The following is a 20,119-nucleotide window of genomic DNA, read 5'->3' as shown; positions in this document are numbered from 1 at the left end:
AAGGGTTCTGCGTCTGTAAGTGTTGCCAAGGCAACAAGCGAGTTATGGATCCCTGATCCCTTCTCCTTCAGGAAAAAATGTTACCATTCCAGGGGGTGTGTTTCAGTTTCCTGAGAGTAAACCACGAGGGCCCTTGTGAGGTCATGCCACCATTTCATTCAAGTCTCTTTTTATATTTCTTTATGGGACATCTTAGTTTAGCTACCATGTGTGTGACAGATATTTCCACTTACAAATAAATACAATGGTGATTTCCTGAGTAGGTCATCTTCGGACTGTCAAATTCACAGCCATATTTGGCATATTCAGCTCCATGGGATTATTATTTGGTATACTGGTGCTATCTACAAAATAGTGCTTTCTGCTCATGGGCAACCAGTTATAGGATATGGAAGGGAATGTACAGAATATGAGAATTGAAACGTGAGACAGCAGATCCGCTATTCCATGCACATGCAGCGACAAAAAATCATGCAAAATGTTGCAGGGAAGGAAGATTCTCTTCAGCAATAAATTCATATTTCCGTAACTAAAAACTGTTGTGGAGCACTAAATAAATAGTGTTCCAGCCAGGTTTTGGTACAAACTTCATCAGCATTTCCCAGCAGTATCAAGAGTGAGGCACTGCTACAAACATTTGCTTGGTTGCTTGAGGGCACAGTTTTGTGTTTACCCATATTTTGAACTCTGTGTGGAGAAAAGCCACAGGGAGGGAAGTTGAAGTAGAGAGATGGTCGCTGAGGGAAGGGTTGGGGCATCTTCCTCTTTGTCTATTAAAAAATTTCCCAAAGTTAGTTTTATGTTCTAAAAAAAAAGATGTTAGGGCTTCATAACATGTGTTTTCACTAAGGATGGCTGTGTTTTGGTTCGCATAAGTAAGCTCTCCTTTAGATGTGAACTAAATCAAATTCTCTGCTATTCCTAGTTTGCATATAATAATAATAATATAGTTAAGACCTTCATGGTATCATTTTAAGAATCACTTTTAAATTGTGGAGTGTTTTTCTCTTGCATACATGTGCAGATTTTGAATGTTGTTATTATTTCATCTATGAATGTCCCAAAGTGATTACAATACAATAAAAACATGCACAGAACAGCTGCATATATAAAAGCAGCTGACATCTGCATACATAAAAATTATATATGCACACACTAATAATAATAATAATATCCTCTTACCCATCAGGCTGGGTTGCCCCAACCACTCTTAAAACAACACAGTGGCGTAGCGTGGGTTGTCAGCACCCGGGGCAAGGCAAGTAATTTGCACCCCCTAACCCGTGGATTTGTGCCCCCTAACCCGTGGATTTGCGCCCCCTAACCCTAACCCCCAGATGTTGCGGCCGGCCCCCCCTGCACCCCCCACGCTACGCCACTGAAACAACAAGGCATATATAAAATCAATTCAGTTCTGATACTGATACTAAATGACACCAAAGATTTACACTTGGAAGGCTTGTTATAAAAGAGAAGCATCTTCGACAGGCACTAAGAGGGCAATGCAAAAGGTGCCTGCTTGTCAGTTTCTCCGTAGGTGCTCAGTAATGTATGATTCTTTTAGCCTTTACAGTTTCTTCACTGCTTGAATTGTTATCTGTTGCATACTTCCTCGTGCCTAAGAAATAAAATGAAAAGCACCTCTCTCTCACCCTCTCCACCACATTTGCACTCTCCCACATTTGACCTCTAGTTTATTATCTTCGAGCCTTTGGTTAGCTGTAATCAACAATCTCTTCTGTGGTGTCCACTTTAGCGATGGTTGTCCCAGCAGCCATATCTATGGTAACAGGTGGACTTTACTCAGATCAAATGCATTGAGACATGAGTGTATTCTGCTACTCATTTAGCCAGGGAGAGCAAACACTGTCTTTAACTTGGTACTTTGCCAAAGGAATATCTTAAGTAGCTTTTATGGGTTGCTCCAAACCACCTGTTTATTCAGCATTCATCCTGATTTGCTTGCAAAAGCTTATGTGGTGGTTAGGCCACGCTACCACACTATGCATTTATAGCACATGGCTTCCCCGCAAAGAATCCTGGAAACTAGTTTGTTAAGCGTGCTGGGATTTGTAGCTCTGTGAGGACTAAACTACCAAATACTGGCTTTATACAGGATTAATTCTTATTTGTTTATTAGGCAGTTATATTATAATGAGCAGACACAGCGGCGTAGCGTGGGTTGTCAGCACCCGGGACAAGGCAAGTAATTTGCACCCCCTAACCTGCCGCCGCTGCCAGCTTCTTCTTGCTGCTGCCTGGTCTGGTCTGGTGTGGTTCTCTCCCGCGCTCAGCGCTGCGCTGGGCGGCCGCTGCACTGTCCCTCCCCCAGATAGTCCCTCGCTCTCTCTCCGCACCGCACGCCTGGCACCCACCCCCTCCACAGTGGGCGGCGACCCAGCGGCTCGGATCGGATTCGCACAGCCAGCACTGCAGTGAGAGAGAGTGAGTGAGCCAGGTAGGGGCAGAGAGCTGCGAGTGCAAGCGTGCCCCCCCCCCAGATGTTGCGCCCGGTGCGGCCGGCCCCCCCTGCACCCCCCACGCTACGCCACTGAGCAGACATCCAGCAAGCATGCTGATTTGCTTGCGGGGTGTTTAGTCATCTTCCTGACTATTGTTTGTTCATCCCAAACATTTCAATATCCTGTTATCCTATCACTTTCCTAAATCCAAAGAGTCCTTTGTTTTTAAAGTGTTACGGCAACAGTTTTTAAATCCATTTTAATTGCACAAACCTTTTGTTCCGGTGTGTGCTTGAATCCGTCCCACAAAATAGTGACAGCCTGGAGGCACTTTTAGTGATCTGGTCCTTGAGTTACATGTTGTGGTGGAGCAAATGAGGGGTGGTCCCAGTACCCATCCGCTGCTTGAAGATTTGCTTTGGGCCTCATTCCCAGATGCTCCTCACAACTTGTGGATGTGAGTGCCTGTTGACTGTTCTCTCCCACTGGTTCCAACAAGAGTTGTTTTCTTAATGTTAACTGTCACACATGGAAGAGGGATATCACAGGAATTGTGGCTGAGAGGGCCACAGTCTTGATAACAGTTGCCACCCACCTCTCTCTGCACCTAGTGGTGTGTGTGTCTGTCTGTCTGTCTGACTGACTGACTGACTGACTGACATAAACTTGCTAATCACATTATTGGCATCCCCTTGCTGGGTCTGAGAAAAAAAGGCGCATCAAGTGTAGCATTCTGCTCTCAGTGTCCAACAGAATGTCTATGGGAAGGCTGCAAAGGACCCTGGACGGTTAAGTCCAGACAAAGGTGACTATATGGTTATGGCACTTATCTCGCTTTCAGGCCGAGGGAGCCGGCATTTGTCCACAGACAACTTTCCGGCTCATGTGGCCAGCATGGCTAAACCGCTTCTGGCACAACAGGACACCATGATGGAAACCAGAGTGCATGGAAAGGCCTTTTACCTTCCTGCCACAGTGGTACCGATTTATCTACTTGCACTGGTATGCTTTTGAACTGCTAGGTTGGCAGAAGCTGGGACAGAGGAACAGGAGCTCACCCCATCGTGTGGATTCGAACCGCTGACCTTCCAATCAGTAAGCCCAAGAGACTCTGTGGTTTAGACCACAGCATTACCCGCTCCCTTGGGAAGCCCACAAGCACCATGTGGGTGCAATACCACTCTCCCGTTTAGCAAGTGCAACCACAGAGCCATTTCTCCCTTACCCCACACTTGAATTTCCAGACCAGAGCCACCCTCATTTGCCTGGAGCACCCACCCCCCCAATTCACAACATTCATAGACTATTCTTCTGAGAGCACTGCCATCTCCTGCCAGTCCTCTACGACATCCAGTGCTTCCTGCCCAAAGGCCCTGTCCTTAAGAACCACCGCCACAAGGGCAAGCCATACTGCCTATCTGATCATAGCAGCCTCCAGGCAGTGCTGCCACTCTTGCAGGCCATGGCGCAGTGGTTTCGGGCTGGGGAAGTGGTGGGGCCCAGGACTGGAGGAGGCCTTTACCCAGGCTTCCTGAGCAGCTGGCCTGGCACTTCCCAGATAAGCTTCCCTTGCACAGGTCCAGCAACAAAGGTTCAGAGCTTACGTTCACTGGAACAAAAAGCCAAGCAGTCCCTGTCTGCTACCTCCGCAGGAGTGCGGGCCACTGATGTATCCATGTGTCCAGTGTTCTGCCAGAGCATATACTGTCGACACCAGTACAGAGGGACAAGATTTTGACTTGGGTCTGATCCTGGATGTACCTTCTAGTAGGATGGCAGTTCCTCTGTGCTTGGTGAGGCCACTGCTTGCCATACTCCTGCTCATCTCTTTGCCTGTGCTGAACTGTGTCTACATCACAGATGAAGGTAAGATTACAAACTGCTATTACTGTCCATGGTTTAGAGCAGCTTTCCAAACTTTTCATGTTGGTAACATACTTTTTAGACATTCATCATTTCACAACACAGTCATTCAGTTTTACTAGCATACCGGAGATTAAACTAGCCCCTTTCCAGCCCTGGGAGGAGCTTGGGGTACATTAGCAGAACACACCTACACGCTGCAGCTGACACACTAATGTGTCACGACACAGTTTGGAAAGCTCTGGTTTAGGGGAAATGGTGAGGATGAAGGTGAACCAGGCAGGTGAACATTCTTGTGGACAAAGGGCATCTGGGCAGAGGGGGTGGGATGGGGCTTTCTGGAAGCACCACAACAACCAGCTTCCCTGGATTAGGGTTTCCAGTTTCTGATCAAAAATGCCCTTTGGGCTTTTGATCACTGTGGCATGCAGATGTCATCTGGCAAGGCTTCTCACAATGCAGTGATGAAAGAAGACACTCTCTTCAACCTATTCTCTACCATGCCCTACCACAGCCCTCTGGACTGTACCATGTGGGATCAGGAAACTTTGGAATAAATGAAGCTCTTCCATACTCGTGGATCAAGGTCCACCTTGGCTGCTGCAGAAGGAGGGTTAGGAGAAAACCCTTTCATGTCCTATGCCAGAACTATAAGTGCTGAAAATTGTAGCTCTGTTGAGATAAACTACAGTTCCCGGGATCCTTTGGGGAAAGTCCAGTGCTTAACATGTATGGTATATTCACAGCCTCAGAGATCTACCTGCACACCTCCACCAAAGCGTTTCCTCTGTACGTTATTCAGGGCCACCAGTCAACAGAAGAGCATGGAACATTGGTATGTGGAAAGATGGAATAGGTTACGAAGGCTCAAAGTGAATGTGGGTACCGAGAGAGCCAAATTGTTTCCTGTCCAGATCAATGCAGTTCTTTACTAGGATCAGCTATTAAGTGCAGTCTTTCCTGATTATGAGAATTTTCCTCACCACAACTCTCAATTAGGGAGAAACAAGATCTAACTAGAATTCAGGTTTGTTTTTCCAACACCCGTTGTCCTTTGTATAGAGTGGTTGTGTGTCCTCCCTTCTTCTGTGGGGGCACCGGGGTGGGGGGACAGGGACATAAAAAAGACACTGACCAAGAGTTCTGTCTATCTTCAAAACTTGAATAGCTCAAAAGCAGATACACATAACCGCTTGATCAGTGAGCTTTTCAGCTTTTGCTGATGGATATGATACTGTTAGAAATACTACAAGGACAGAAACCAAAATCTAAATAAATTATTCTTTGACTTAGCATGAATTATAAACCTTAAATTGTTTAAAGGTAAGATGTGAAATTATTGACTAAATATATACAGTGGTACCTCGGGTTACATACGCTTCAGGTTACATACGCTTCAGGTTACAGTCTCCGCTAACCCAGAAATAGTGCTTCAGATAAAGATCTTTGCTTCAGGATAACAGAAATCGTGCTCTGGCGGTGCAGCAGCAGGAGGCCCCATTAGCTAAAGTGGTGCTTCAGATTAAGAACAGTTTCAGGTTAAGAATGGACATCCGGAACGAATTAAGTACTTAACCCGCGTATTCAGATTTCACAGATATCCTATGTCCTGCAGTGTTACTTCCCGAACCCTTAATTCTGATGGTATAATTCATTTTACCTTCTTGCATTGTTTGTTCCTACAGAATGATTGATCCCCTTGATTTCTTTGTTTTCCTCTCAAATCTTTTAAAATTAGGGCCCCCTCCAGATGTCCTTTTTGTTGTGTATTTGTGATGATTTGTCATTACTCACGATTTTGCCTGCAAAAGTGTCACGGTGAACCTATACCGCTTTGTTTCTAGTCAGTGCATGTCCCATAGTCTCCTGCTTTCCTTTCTCACTGGGATTCTAGTTCTAGATAAAATATTAACCCTTATAAGACACTCCTGAAACACTGTGGGAGGGAAAAGCAGCTAGTGAATTATTTTCAATATGAAAATAGCTCGGGATGGGTTAACGAACCCTGTTACTTCTCCACTCAAAATCTTAGCGTCTTGAGACTACTTTTTTTTTAAGTCATTGTTTTCATTGCATTTGCGTATAATGTGTAGTTTGCTCCCTTATCTTGCTTCCTCCCACTCTCACTGGGAGTTCTATCTCCCTGGGACAGGAAGCTGCTCCCCCCACCCCAAGTTTGCCACAAAACCACATGGCTATTTTGGGATGTTTGTGAACACTTCCTGGCAGCAAATACTTTGGGGTGGTGGTAATCATTAGCTCCCCCTTTCCCTAATCCTTTCCGAACCCACTCAAACAACTGTGTTGCCAATATGGATGTTCACATAAAAAAACAGAAACAGAATGACAACATTTAGGGTCAGTACCGTTTGCATTTGTGGGTTATGAAAATCAGTACTGTTAGATGGATGTGTGGTGTACAAAAACGAAAATACATTATAGAAGGGATGAGGAACCTATGACCCTCCAGAGGTTGCTGGACTACAACTCCCATCAGCCCTCAACATTGGCCATGCTGGCTGAACTAATGGGAGGTGGAGTACAACAGGTCCTCATTCTTGCATTATAGAGAAAATGAATACTGTTGGGGGGAGCATTTTAATGAGCCACTAAGCTACATGGCAGAAGGGGGTCATAACAGGGCCAGTGACTGCAGGCTGCACCACCCACCCACCCCAAGATGCAGGGTGGCGTCTTTGCATGTTACCTGGCACGCACTTTTTCAGAGAACTGCACCCAAACATTCAGGTTGGTGCCAATGAATGAGAGCGTGGAGGTGCACTTTGAATAACCACAGCCAGCCCCCCACCTTTATTGAGCAACTTCTTGAACCTCACCCTACACCCACTTAATTCAAAATTTACCAATGTTATTTGATCCCTTCGTGTGGCTAACTTTTATCTAGATCATCAGCCGTTCTCCTCAGCAGAAACTAGTTTGTCAGCTTCTATGACTGTATGAACCCCCCACCCCTGACCCCATTTGCTCTGCAGTCATCATTATACTCCCACTGCTTGTTTGGGAAGTGGCAAAGCCCACATTATCCACAGTCTGTATCTCCCTTGTGGTTTGTTATGAAATAAACACTGTGTTTTGGTGCATTTTCCCACACACCTGCTTTGAACCAAATTGAGAAAAAGAACCACCTAGTTGCATTTCAAGCCAGTGATGTGTACACAGTCTAACACATATTTCTCTCCACTGCGGTGTGTCTTCCGGAAATTCTATCAGGCATTTGATTAGGATATTTGATTTTATATCCCTTCCCTCCCCATTATCATAGCTACCTCACCCCCGTGTTGGCAAACAGGATCTCTGCTCCGCCCCCCCCCCCAAGGCTAACTGTAGCATGGAGTGGGGGAAATTTTGTTGTAATCACTAAGGAGAGAAGGGTTAAATTCCCCCACCCCCACCCCAGCATGCTGTGTTCCCAATGAACATTGCTGCTTGGCACTTGCAATTTAAAAAAAAAAACAATGTTAGAGAAACCATTAGCATCATGTGTAGTTACAGGTAGGTAGCTGTGTTAGTCTGCCGTAGTAATTTTTTTTTTTTTTGGTCTCTAAGGTGCTACTGGAAAGGGGGGGAAATTATTTTGTTTCATCATGTGTAGTTAGGCTCCTAGAAACATAAGAAGCTTCATTAAAGTAGGCCAAACTATTGGTTTATCTGGCCTAGAACTGTCCAAAAGTGAAGAAGCATTTCACATCATGCACTACCTGATTTTCTTAGCACACTGAAGAAAGGCCCTACGGGAGTGGTGTCTTCTCCCCTTCTGAAACTTCCCCACCCCCCAAAGACTTGAGCATGGCTATAAAACTCTTATTCCAAGCTGAATGGAGCCCTGGAGAGAAGTACAACTCGTGACAGGCTGTGGTGACTTACTGGCCATTTGTTTCAGCTTGTGTTTGTACAAACACTTGTACTAATCTCTATGACCACAGTTCTATTTGCCATGCACTTGCTTCCTCTCATCTCACAGTCCAGATGACTTTGGGTATTTGTGGTTACAGTTGTCGCCCTATTCAGCTTGAAGACTTATGCAAGCTTCTTTCTTTCTTTCTTTCTTTCTTTCTTTCTTTCTTTCTTTCTTTCTTTCTTTCTTTCTTTCTTTTTCTCTCCCCACACAGAGGCTGATCTACTGGCCAAAACAGCTCAGGACATCTTCTGCTTTTCTCGCACCTTTGAGGATCTCACTTGCTTTTGGGATGAACCAGCACATGTGGATGGGGCATATCGGCGCTTCTTCTATACATACAAAGGGTGAGAGGTTTTTATACATGGCTATGATCCATAGTCCAGGCTGCCTGGAAGGTTTCCAGTAGAAGAATACTGCAGCTCCTTGAGGTTTTCCACTGCCCACTCTCTTCATCTCCACAGAGACAGAAGCCGAGAATGCACTCTGCGGTCAGCAAAGCACAGTGATGGAGGCTGGCGCCATGTCTGCATCTTCCCCAGGAACCATCAGGATATTCTGCTCTTTGCAGAACTCCACGTCGAGGTGTTAGACACCATTAGTAATCACACCACTCGCTCTCAGGATCTCTCAGTGGCGTCTGTTGGTAAGCCTTCCTTCGGATTTGAGAAGCAAGGAAATGTGGTGTGGGTCACGGCTCATCTTGGTCACACTGGGGATTGAACAGTATCCTGAAGTACAACAATCCTCTGCTACGTCTTAAGCCAAGGAGTGGCTAATCTATGGCTCTGTCAATGTGGTTGGTCCCCCAACTCTCACCATCCCCTTTGGCATCATGGCCAATGATCATAGATTAATTGCACTCCAGAAATATCTGGAGGGCCACAGGTTACCAAACAACTTCCTGTGCTGTCCTTCACTGGCATCTGGTGTTTGCTAAGATAATTTTGGTGTTTCTGGAGTTGGGGTGCCTTTACCTCAAACACAACTAAAAGTCAGAGCGGTTGCATTTCATTTACTCCATGATGGGTTTTCATGTGGCGATGTGCGGTTTTCCTGTACAGTAACAATGGGTTACATTGTGTACATGTTTTCTTTATTCATTTAGTGTCACCAGTGTTCATCTTATAGCATTAGACAAGTATTCATTTCTTTATTTGAAATATTTTGAATCCGTCTTTCATGGTGCATTGCCCTCACAAGGCACATAAAAACATGACAAGGAGTATTACAATATTATAAATTTAACTTAACATAATTTGATTTATTACCAACCCTTCACGGTAATAACCATGGGTAATAACCCATGGTGGCATTGCAACAATTTAAAATACAAAGCGTGACATTAAAAACAATTTTTAAACACTTAACAATCACAAAAAATGCAATCACAAAACGTGAAGGCTCCTGAAAATATGCATCTCAGGTGTCATCCTTAGGACACAATCCTAAATCCCACCCACCACTGGCAGGGCTTGTTGAGTGGTACAGCCATCACTGCATCAGGGTTTTCTGCTGGGCTCCACCACTCACAGATATACCATTAGCAAGCTTCCTGGCTGCACACACATTTGGATGGCAAAAGGGGGGACAGCCGAGTGAAGGGACACCTCTGCCTAATCCAGCCCCCAGCCTGGCAAACGACAACAACAACCAACAGTACTGAGGATGAGGCCATATGTATCTCCCTGGGAAGGAAGTTCAAAGGGGTGGGGCACTGGCACCTGCCAGCCAAACAGTTCTTGCTGGTGGGTCAGGGAGCAGAGCCTGCCCTAAGGATCTAACATTAAAATCTGAGCATGAGGAGGAAAGCCAGAGGCAAAGGGAAGGATGGACAAAGTGGAGGTCACATAAATAAGAAATGAAGTTACACCTACTTCACACTTGAGGATGTGACACCAACAAATTCTTGCACACTTTCATTTCAACATTTGGCTCTGTCCATATGGCTGCCCTTTTCCTAGAGGCTAAGAAGTAGTGCATCCGGCCAGAATGCGGATGCCTAGATTAACATACCTGTCCCATACCACCAGAGCTTGCCCTTGCTAGCTGGAGAACTGCAGCCCACCTTTCTGCTGCTTTGTTGTTGCCTGCTGCAGTCCCAAGAAAGCAACCTTGCAGCAGACGCAGCCAAGTCCCCAGCATTCTTGCTTGCCTCTGCAGATTCCTGCACTCCCAGTTGTGACTACCACACAGAGAAGCATTCCACTGTAAATATACTGCATATACAGGAGAAATGTAACAAATCCGCATATTATGTATTTATTAGAACGCTACTTGGGGATTTACTGTTGCTTCAGAGATTGAAACAATGGTAATATTTACTGCACCACTTAAGTGTTGGAATTATATCTTCATCTGTCTTTGTTTGTAAATCCCATAGTTTTCTATCTACGTTTGTAAATCCCACAATTGTCTGTCTATGCTTAGGTCTGATTGCTCCACCAATGAATGTAACAGTGGCGTGGCCTGGAGTGGCACGACAGTTGCACGTAGCCTGGACCCCCCCACCTTTCCACTATGCAGACTTCTTGGCCTATGAGGTTCTTTACAGTGCTGAAGGCTCCATGGAGCCACCATCCAGGGTATGGCTTATATGGGGCAGGGGAGGTTGTGGTGTATGACACCTGCAGGGCAGCTGACTGTGTCTAAAACTCTAAGCAGGACACCAAGCTCTGTGGCGATCAAGTAGGGCTGAAGGAGCAGTTCAATGCGGTTTGCATTTATAGGTGAGCCTACTTATTTTGCAGATTCTGCAACACTACACGAACCTTTGAACTCTACAATTCTATGATCCTATGAAAACACAGACATCCTTCCAAATTCAGAATTGTCTGAATTTTGCAGTGCAGTTCTCCAGCCAAATAGTGTGTACAAAAACACAAATACTAGGATAAAATGTGCCTACAAATGCACATATTACTGAAAATAGCATACAAAAATGCATTAGATAAGGGAAAACACCTTTGCCAAAATGTGTGTATTATGCAAACGAAGCAGCGTAAAAGGGGAGAAATTTGCAGTAAAATGTTGCTAAATTTTCATGAGGACTTCAGATGAGCTATCGGGAGAAACTACTTCCACTAATCCTTACATGTGCCTGATTCCATCCCTCATAGATGGAAGTGAAGAACAGCCATACATGCCGCCTCAGAGACCTGCTCCCTGGGCACTGCTACCACATCCAAGTGCGCACCAAGCCTGATGGCCTCTCTCTTGATGGGCTCTGGGGACCATGGTCTCCAGTAGTATTAGCAGAGACACCCCATCTCCCTGGTAAGTGTCCTGTTGTTTGGTAAACAGTTGTCATGGGGATCTCAGTTGCATTATTTCAAACAATACACTATGACTGCATACCTATTGTTGCACGCCACCCCAATCTCCAAGCAGTGTGAGTTTCGAGTTGTTTCAGGTGCTTACCCAGGTTTCCTTAGAATGAGAGACATTGGAGACTGTAGTGTCTTTAGGATACAGTGGTACCTCGGCTTAAGAACTTAATTTGTTCTGGAGGTCCGTTCTTAACCTGAAACTGTAGCACCACTTTAGCTAATGGGGCCTCCTGCCACACCGCCGCTGCATGATTTCTGTTCTCATCCTGAAGCAAAGTTCTTAACCCAAGGTACTATTTCTGGGTTAATGGAGTCTGTAACCTGAAGCGTATGTAACCTGAAGCGTCTGTAACCCGAGGTACCACTGTACATGGTTTAGTTATTCTTTCTATATACAGTGGTACCTCAGGTTCCCACTCTTCCTCCCCAAGGACATCTGGGCAGCAGCTCCTTTTAAGAAAAATAACCCCATAAAAAGAAGTGTCCAGGCACCAGAATTCCTAGGGGCATATATCTGAGCACCTGTTGCCATCAGGGTGGAACCTATGACTTCCCCACCGTATTTTTGCCATCTCTTTGTATTGTAAATATTTGTTTCACCAATGCTGACATAAATTGATATGTGCAAAAAGCAACAACCGTTTATTACCGTCAGGGAGGTGGTAGTGGCAGTAGTAGCTGATCTCCAGTAAGGCAAGGGGAGTTGAGGTGGCCTTGGTAGGAACAGGGGCCTGAGGCAAGAGGAGCAGACTGAGAGGGAGGAAAAGGCCATCCATCTTGGGTGTGCCACAAGGGGCCAGGTGAAGGCCAGGATCTGTCTTTAATGTGAGGGTGCAGAGGATGTCCATGTCTTGTCTATGAAGGCAGGGTGGTGTGGAGGCAGAGATCTTCACTGTTGCAACAGAGTCCCCCACCCCTGTCCCGCTGCAGGAAGGTAATAACCCAGAACAAAAGTGTATAACAGCTTTTAAAGGCTTTAGAAATTGCATAACCCCTTAGCCAAAGACTACCCAAAAGCATCATACAACTGTCACAGAAACAGGCGGTCTACAACATAAATTTGAGAGTTTGGCTTGTCTCCTGTTTCTCAAGATACCTGATATGGCTTGCTGACTTGCATTATCTTGGCCAGTTGGGGCCATCTTGTGAAATAGTATGTATCCTAGTTTCTGAAACCATTGTCACAGACCTCTCACCTATTCATAAACAAAGTGTGCTCTTTTGAGTGAATATGAAGGATTTGTAAGTGAAAAGAACCATTGGGGAAGGTTTTTCCAAGGTATTTCCTTCTGCAGAGAAATATTGGGGTCTGAAATATTTCAGGCATGTGGTTTATGTACTTATGTTTTATTTATGACACCTTAGAATTCTTATGACAATTCCACATTGTATTTAAAAGATGCTGTCTTACTCCTGATTCCTCTCACTCTCTGTTCTGCCAAGAGGAAATTGGCCTGCAGTGCTTCACTCCTGACCTACGCCAATTGCGCTGCTGGTGGAAGTGGGAGACCACAGAACCTGGTCCCTCTCAAAGCACATTGTACTGGGCAGAAGAGAACAGCAGAAATTCAAGGTGACACAACAACACCCCTGCCTCAAATCCTGGGCTGTCCTGCTGCCGTAGTTCAGTTTTGTATGCTGGTGTCCACCGTTCATCCTCCAAAACACCCCTGCCTCCCCCTCAACTCTCACATGTCCACAATAGGCAAAGCTCTGAATCAGCATCGCCTCTGAAGTCACCCAAGGCTGCCCCCAAATATTCATATCATCTAGTCCAACCCCATACAAAGCAGGGAAATGAGGCGGGTCACTTTTGCCAATGTGGTCTTGCACATGTCCAGGGACTTTCTTTTTTAAAGATGTGTGCGCAAGTACCTGTGTAAGAAGTAAAAAGGTAGTGGAGGCAGAGGAGGAAGAATGATTGAGAGGAGGGACAAAAAACAATCCTGGGTATTTTTCATCAGGCTCTGCCCATTAATGCATACAGCAAGCACCAAAATAGCAATGAATCTATTGACTGGGAAGAAACTGGAGTGTGCGGGCATTTGTGAGCCAACCATACATGCAAAAAGAAAAAATGAGCTTCAAATGACCTGTTTGCAAGATAATGCCTCTGTGTGGACATAGCTTCTGTTGATATAGCTGACTCCATCCTCACTCTTGGTTTCCAGAATACAAACCTGGCAGAAGTGTGAGGGGAAAGAGGAGGAGATTAAGCCCCACTCTGACCGCCATAACCAGACATCATGCACCTTCCAGCCTAGCAACACAAGTTATATCTCCGTCCTGGTGATTCTCAGCCAGGGACAGCAAGAAGTCAACTACTTGAAAGAGCCATTCCAACTGCACCATGTTGGTAAGAATCTCCAACATGTCTGGGCCACGGCACCATGGCTGCTGTCAGTCTGCATTTTGGGGGTAGCAAACTGTCCTGAAGAGCAGGAGCATCAGGCGGTGTATAGTGCTGTTTGCACTGCATTAGGCCTCTGCTGCTTCTGCAAACTGAGCAGACTTGACCAGCCATCTCTCTCCCTCTGATTACAGTACTCACTGCTCCGCCAAGCATCCTGCAAGTGACTGTAGATAGAGGTGTGCTAAAGCTGGAGTGGGCACCACCACTGGAAGAATTAGCTGGACATATGGTGTATCAGATACAGTATGCAGTGCAAGAAATCTCAAAATGGAAGGTAATATAAAAATGTATGAGGAATGCATGAGAGTATTAGGACCACACATCAATTTCATTAGATACCCTTTTTTCCCCTTTCAGTACTAGAGCACAACTGGAAACATAAAGGAAGTGCCTTTGATTAAAAACACATAGCTTTTCCCAGGAAACACTCCCTGGCAGCAGCTCTGAAAAGGAAAGGAAAGAAAGGCTAATCCAGTTGTAGGCTGCATGAACAGAGCCATAGTTTCCAAAATGAGAAGCAATAGCTCCACTTTATTTTGCACCAGGACCTCATCTGGATTATTGTGTACAGTGCTGGGCTCCTCATTTTTAAGCTATAGACAAAATGTAATGAGTTCAGTGGAATGCAATGAATCAGTGTCAACAGCATGAATTATGCTCCATCCCCAGCAATCACATTGGTCTCTAGGAGACAAGCACAAGCTGAAGGGGTGTGTGTCATTGTTGGAATGTTCAGTCACCAAACTGATCTCTGTTTATACATGTCCTGAGGCATGTGAGACCACAGAAAAGAGCTAAGGCTATAAAACAGCTTTTATAGAACATGTTATTTTTGCAGCTCAGCTACAGTGGCTATGGGGTTCTGACCCAGTTCTTCTGAAGTAGCCAATTATATATCAAGGAGCTCACCTGATCCTGCCTCACCCAACAGGGCCCAAACTTCCACCTTCCAGTCTATGGTGCCCCTGGTCTTTCACTCAGTTCCTCCAGACTGTTCAGTGTTTTGGGGTGAGATGCAATCACATACTGGCAAAATCAAGTTGCACAGTTCAAGTGAATTTGGCGCTCTTGTGCAACACACTTGTCAAAACCAGACTTTTACAATAACAAAAGTGATGCAGTAATGTGCTGGAAAGTGTGGGCTAACAGTTGTTTGATACAGTGTCATCTGACCTCTCTGCAAACAAATTGGGATGAATATTCAATAAATAGCTAATATCATCTAACCTCCATGTAAATCACTGATCTTCAACTGGTAGGTCAGGACCCTGCGGTTCAGCCTTTCTCAATGTTCTCAAAGATGTTGAACTACAATTCCTATGATTCCTAGCCAGTGTGGCCAGTGGTCAGGGATGAGGGGAGTTGTAGTTCAAGAACATCTGGGGACCCAAGGTTGAAAAAGGCTGCTCTAGTTGACAATGGACTGATCTAAGGTGGGTCACAACAAGAGCACTCCCACTATGCAAATATATGGCAAAAGATTAAGAAATGGGTTCTCAAATGCATTTTGGGGTTAAAAGTTGATCCTGAGTCTGAAAAGGTTGAAGATACCTGCTGTAAACAATTCAGAGAGAATGCTAAATAAACAGGTTGTCTGGAAGCAACCCAGGTCAATTATCTTTTATAATTCCACTGCTCCATTTTGTCCTTAAAAAGCCTTTGATCAACATGCCAGGCTTCTCCAATGAGGTCTGTGAACTTTCTGATACAATTGCCCTCAACTCTTGTAGAGCTGTCTTCTGGCAGCAGGATTTCTGGCAAGTTCATGATAAAACCAAGAGATGCTGCTCTTTTTCTTCTTCTTTTTTTTGCACTAGTTGCAATTTGCGGACCATCTTCAAGGGCAGTGTCACATGCCATACTGCCATATCTGGCTTATGAATTCAAGGCAATCAGCCAGATGGGAAAAGTTTAAACAAAGGGACTTAAAGATGCTACATCCTCCAGTTTTTCAACACAAACAAGGCCTTTCACAAAGTGGGGGAGTGAGTGTGAGAAAGAGACCCATGTTAGAAGTTTGTACTGGGATCAGATGAGTGATGCTTGAGGACTAGCAAATACAGAGCAAAAGCAGTCTCACAGCTCTGACCCAGATAGCACAACAGCATCAAGGCTTCTGCTCTAGGTTCTAGATGTGAATCTAACCAGCTAAGCACACCTAATGGGGCCATTCTCTGGGCAGACTCTGCAGGTGCAGTACTCAAACAGCAGTGAAATTCATCTGGCAACCGGGGGCCACTGCTGCCTTCAGCTGCGTGCTCAGCCAGATGGACAGAAGTTCCAAGGGAACTGGAGTGTGTGGTCAGAACATGTGTGCACTGATGTCCCACCTGGTTCAGGTAAGACACTACAAATAGAAATGTAGGGTTGGATACAGGCAGTGCTTTTTTCTAAAAAGAAATGTTTAGGGGTACTCTCATTTTCCTACTCATATTGAAATACTGCCCCTCAAAGAGGCCAAACTTAAATTCACAAAACGTTTAGGGTTATGTGTACCTCTGCATCCCCCAGGGCCCAAATGGGCATTTAGAAAAGAGCTGGCATAGTTTGGTAACACAGCTTCACCCTTTGTCTCTTCCCTAGGTTCAACCATCTTAAATGTGACACCTGCTCTGTTGCTCTGTGCAGGGCTTGTATTGGGGCTGGGCTGCATCTTCCTGTCCATTCACAGGTAAATTTACATCATCTAGCTTTCACCTTCAATACTTAGTTTTATTTTGGGAGCTAGTCGCAAATTGGAGAAACTGTTATGGACACCATGCACAGACAATAATCACAACCATGCACATGAATGTATAGTAAACACACACACTCCCACCTTCACCAGTAATTAGGCTTGGAAAAAACCATTTTTGCTCCCCTGCCTCCCACATCAGAGATATCTCCCTAGAGTGCAGCTGGAAAGGAAGTTTGTACACATGCATCCAAGAAGTTCACTCACATACACATATCCTGCAACAATTAGGTTTGAGCAAAGTCTCCTATTGGAGCCAAGAGAGGACTTTTTCCATTCCTATTTGCAAAATGTCCCTCCCGATGCAATTAGGCATGAAAAAAGCCCTCTATTAGCTCTAGTCTAGTAGGAGACTTTGTTCAAACCTAATTGCAGAGGAGGTTCTACTGGGGGAGGAGGTTTAAAGCTGGGGAGAATTAACTCCCCTCCCCAGCTATCACCCTCAACATTGAAAGCTCACCTCACCCCACCGGTGGTGCCATGATTAGGTTACTATTAGCTACAATAGTAGGGTTCTTTCAAGTTTAATTGCTCAGGGTTGGGGTGGGTTAGGGTAGATGTAAGACCAGGGGTAGGCAACCTAAGGCCTGGGGGGCGAATGTGGCCCAATCGCCTTCGCAATCTGGGCTGCGGATGGTCTGGGAATCAACATGCTTATGAGTAGAATGTGTGCTTTTATTTAAAATGCATCTCTGGGTTATTTATGGGGCATAGAAATTCGTTCATCCCCCTCCCCCCAATATAGTCCGGCCCACCACATGGTCTGAGGGATGGTGGACCAGCCCACGGCTGAAAAAGGTTGCTGACCCCTGTGTAAGACCAAAACAAAAAAACCACACTTTGGGATGGGGCTGTGATAGAGGCAGATTTGCTTCTATTGAGATCAGCTGGGTTCACTGAATTTCACATGCTCACTGTTCCTTGTTAAGCAGTCTGAAACAAAAGCTCTGGCCGCCCATCCCAGACCTTCACCATGTCCTGGATGGATTCCTTGAGGACAATGGAAAGCACCAGGTGAGGCCTTCCTCTTCTATACAGGCACCAACACCAATGTTGTTGGTGGATAGGATAGGAGACCAGAGTAATCATTTTTAAAGGTGGTGAACAGTATAGCTGCCTTACTGTCTTCCAGTGTTGTTTTGATGGGAAACTGCTTCAAGCTTGCAAGGCTTTAGTACTGACATGAAAACATCAGACATAAGTTTCATAACTCTAATTATTCTTTTCCTTGATGCATAGATTTATAAACCCTGAATTGTGATTTGTAAATGTTGTCATAGTGGAAGTTTAAGAGACAGCATACTTTGTCTGAAGCAGCATTAAGAGTCGTTTTAACATGGCCACTCAGAATACACCAAAATAGGGTATCTAACAGTGACAAAGAGGGCTATACAGAACCATGAAACTGACATTTCTCTCTGCCCTATTTCTTATACAGTAGTTTCCAGCAGAATTGTATTAATTCCCATAACAAAACCTCATGCTAATGTTGCTTCTGTCAGCTATCCTCTCCCCAGGGAGATTTTCTGTCTGAAGTTGGGATGGCAAATATGTGCCCCCAGGTATTAAGTTTTTAATAGGAGTGTTAACATGTACACAGAGATAAGTATGCATGTACACATTTACCTCCACACTGTAGATTGGAGAGGGTAAAGCCCAGGGACATTTTTGTGTTTCTGATGCTGCTTCCTTCCCATCTTCCAGGTGAATGCTTTCTTCTGCAACAAAACTTTAGAGGACACGCCTTTGACTTGCCTGCTGGAAGTCCTGTCTGAGATACCCCTGGAAATGCGTAGCAGTAGCCCTCTCCTAGATAGTACTCAACTGCACCAGACAGAAAGGGACACCAAGGCTTCTTCACACTTGTACTACATGGTGCCAAGTCCTAGCAATCCCCAAGGGAATAATAATGAAAATGAGTATTTTGGTGACACTGATGATGGACATGACACGCTCTCACTGCCCTTGGAACATGATCTACACATAACTTCACAACTGAAGGTCCAGCTAAGTATCTTCACCTTGTTCAGCACACCACTTTTGGCTCCTGACACAAAAGAGGAAAGAAGATGGGAAACTTCTGGGGACGAGTCTGTGTCTGCCACACACATATCAAACCAGTCTTACCTGCTTGTGGGCTGACTGTACATGCTCATTAGAGGGTGGCAACAAGAAATGATGTGGTTCTGTAGATTTTTGCAGAAGATATTCTCAGCTGCTGCAGGGAAGGCATTTTGCCAATTCCTGCACATTGAATCTGTTTCCTGTCCTTAGCAGCTGATTGCATTAGGTTGAGGGATAAGAGTAAAACCTGATTGGGAGATATACCCACATGGCAACTGGTACTCAAGGCCCATCATATATATTTCCAAATGCAGTGCAATTCCTAAGAAACTACACCCTACTGATTTACCCATTTGATTTTTATAGCATGAGAGCCAGAGATAGCTACAAAAAGCCATTTAGGACTTTCCACAACATGGAGAAGTAACTGGCCGTTGCATGGGATGTTATCCCGTTTATGAGACCCAATCACAGCAATACGTGGTGAGCATAGAAATGCATATAATCTGTGGCTACTTAGTCTTAATGTGGTAACTCACATCATGTTGATAGGCCACACTGTAAAAATCAACTTAATCTATTCTGCCTTTGACTTCATTTTACATCACGAGCCACAACTCTCCTACAACAGGGGAATCACTATAATTACTGGCATTTGCATTGTGACCAGGTATTAGTGCATAGAATAATGTTTAGTAGTGCAACTTTTGTAAAAGCACACTCACTGTGGTCCCCTCACTGCAAAGCCACAGAAATATGTAGGAGGTGGAGTTTTTGCAAGAGTATTCAGGATGGGATGGTTTTGAAACATAACACACAGGGCTTTCCAAAGGGACTCATTGCTCAAACGCCTCTTAAAATGTAAGGGTGTGGCTGAGCTTAGCATTTCGCCTTCAGACACATGTATATACTACCTTGTTCTTCATTGTTCTTCCCTGTATATTGCTTTGTTCAGTCTGTGTAAAGAATTGTGTAATGGGATTTTATTCTGTATAAAGAATAAAATCCCATTGGCTCTGAAGAGGTTTACTTCATGAGATTACAAATTGCGTACACTGAAAATAACCAGCCTTGCACCGCACAACACCTTAAAAAGCATTGGTCTGTTTGTGTCAAGCCTAACATTCTAGGAGCAATCTATCCTGGCCAATATTATCCCACTTCCAACCATAGAGGCTAATTTAGTGCAAAGCAGAAGAGCTTACATTTATTCCCAGCAATTAACCATACCACTAATGCTCAAACTGACTTTCTTGCACTTCAGGTCTGTCTACTGTTAAAATCAACAGGCCTGTTAGTTTAAATGCAAACAGCTGGATTTAAGCAATTTGTGGATCA

At 44.8% G+C, this 20,119-nt stretch overlaps 1 protein-coding gene and 1 long non-coding RNA gene across 3 annotated transcripts; one reads left to right on the top strand and one right to left on the bottom strand.

Annotated features, from left to right (window-relative positions):
* The first annotated feature begins 3,335 nt into the window (after positions 1–3,335).
* MPL (MPL proto-oncogene, thrombopoietin receptor) lies at positions 3,336–18,893 on the top strand. 2 transcript variants are annotated; one of them, XM_082228845.1, is made up of 12 exons: positions 3,336–4,328; positions 8,456–8,588; positions 8,706–8,887; positions 10,672–10,826; positions 11,361–11,517; positions 13,014–13,143; positions 13,742–13,926; positions 14,115–14,257; positions 16,166–16,322; positions 16,567–16,654; positions 17,647–17,731; positions 18,422–18,893. In XM_082228845.1, the coding sequence occupies exons 1-12, from the start codon at positions 4,130–4,132 to the stop codon at positions 18,857–18,859; spliced, it is 2,052 nt and encodes a 683-aa protein (XP_082084971.1). In that variant the 5' UTR covers positions 3,336–4,129; the 3' UTR covers positions 18,860–18,893. The 2 variants fall into 2 exon arrangements, with proteins under 2 accessions (XP_082084971.1, XP_082084972.1); XM_082228846.1 differs by having other exon boundaries at positions 3,338–4,328; positions 17,650–17,731.
* Positions 8,779–15,010, bottom strand: LOC309535650. Its single transcript, XR_014221328.1, has 4 exons — positions 14,893–15,010; positions 13,664–13,750; positions 10,258–10,449; positions 8,779–8,897 (listed from the first exon to the last, which is right to left on the bottom strand). It is a non-coding gene; the product is annotated as an uncharacterized lncRNA (long non-coding RNA).
* Positions 18,894–20,119: the final 1,226 nt, after the last annotated feature.

The sequence above is a fragment of the Podarcis vaucheri genome (assembly GCF_965113315.1).
Source record: "Podarcis vaucheri genome assembly, chromosome: 6".
Taxonomy (NCBI): Eukaryota; Metazoa; Chordata; class Lepidosauria; order Squamata; family Lacertidae; genus Podarcis; species Podarcis vaucheri.
Note: the sequence above shows the minus strand (reverse complement) of the source record. Positions and strands in the feature narration are given on the sequence as shown.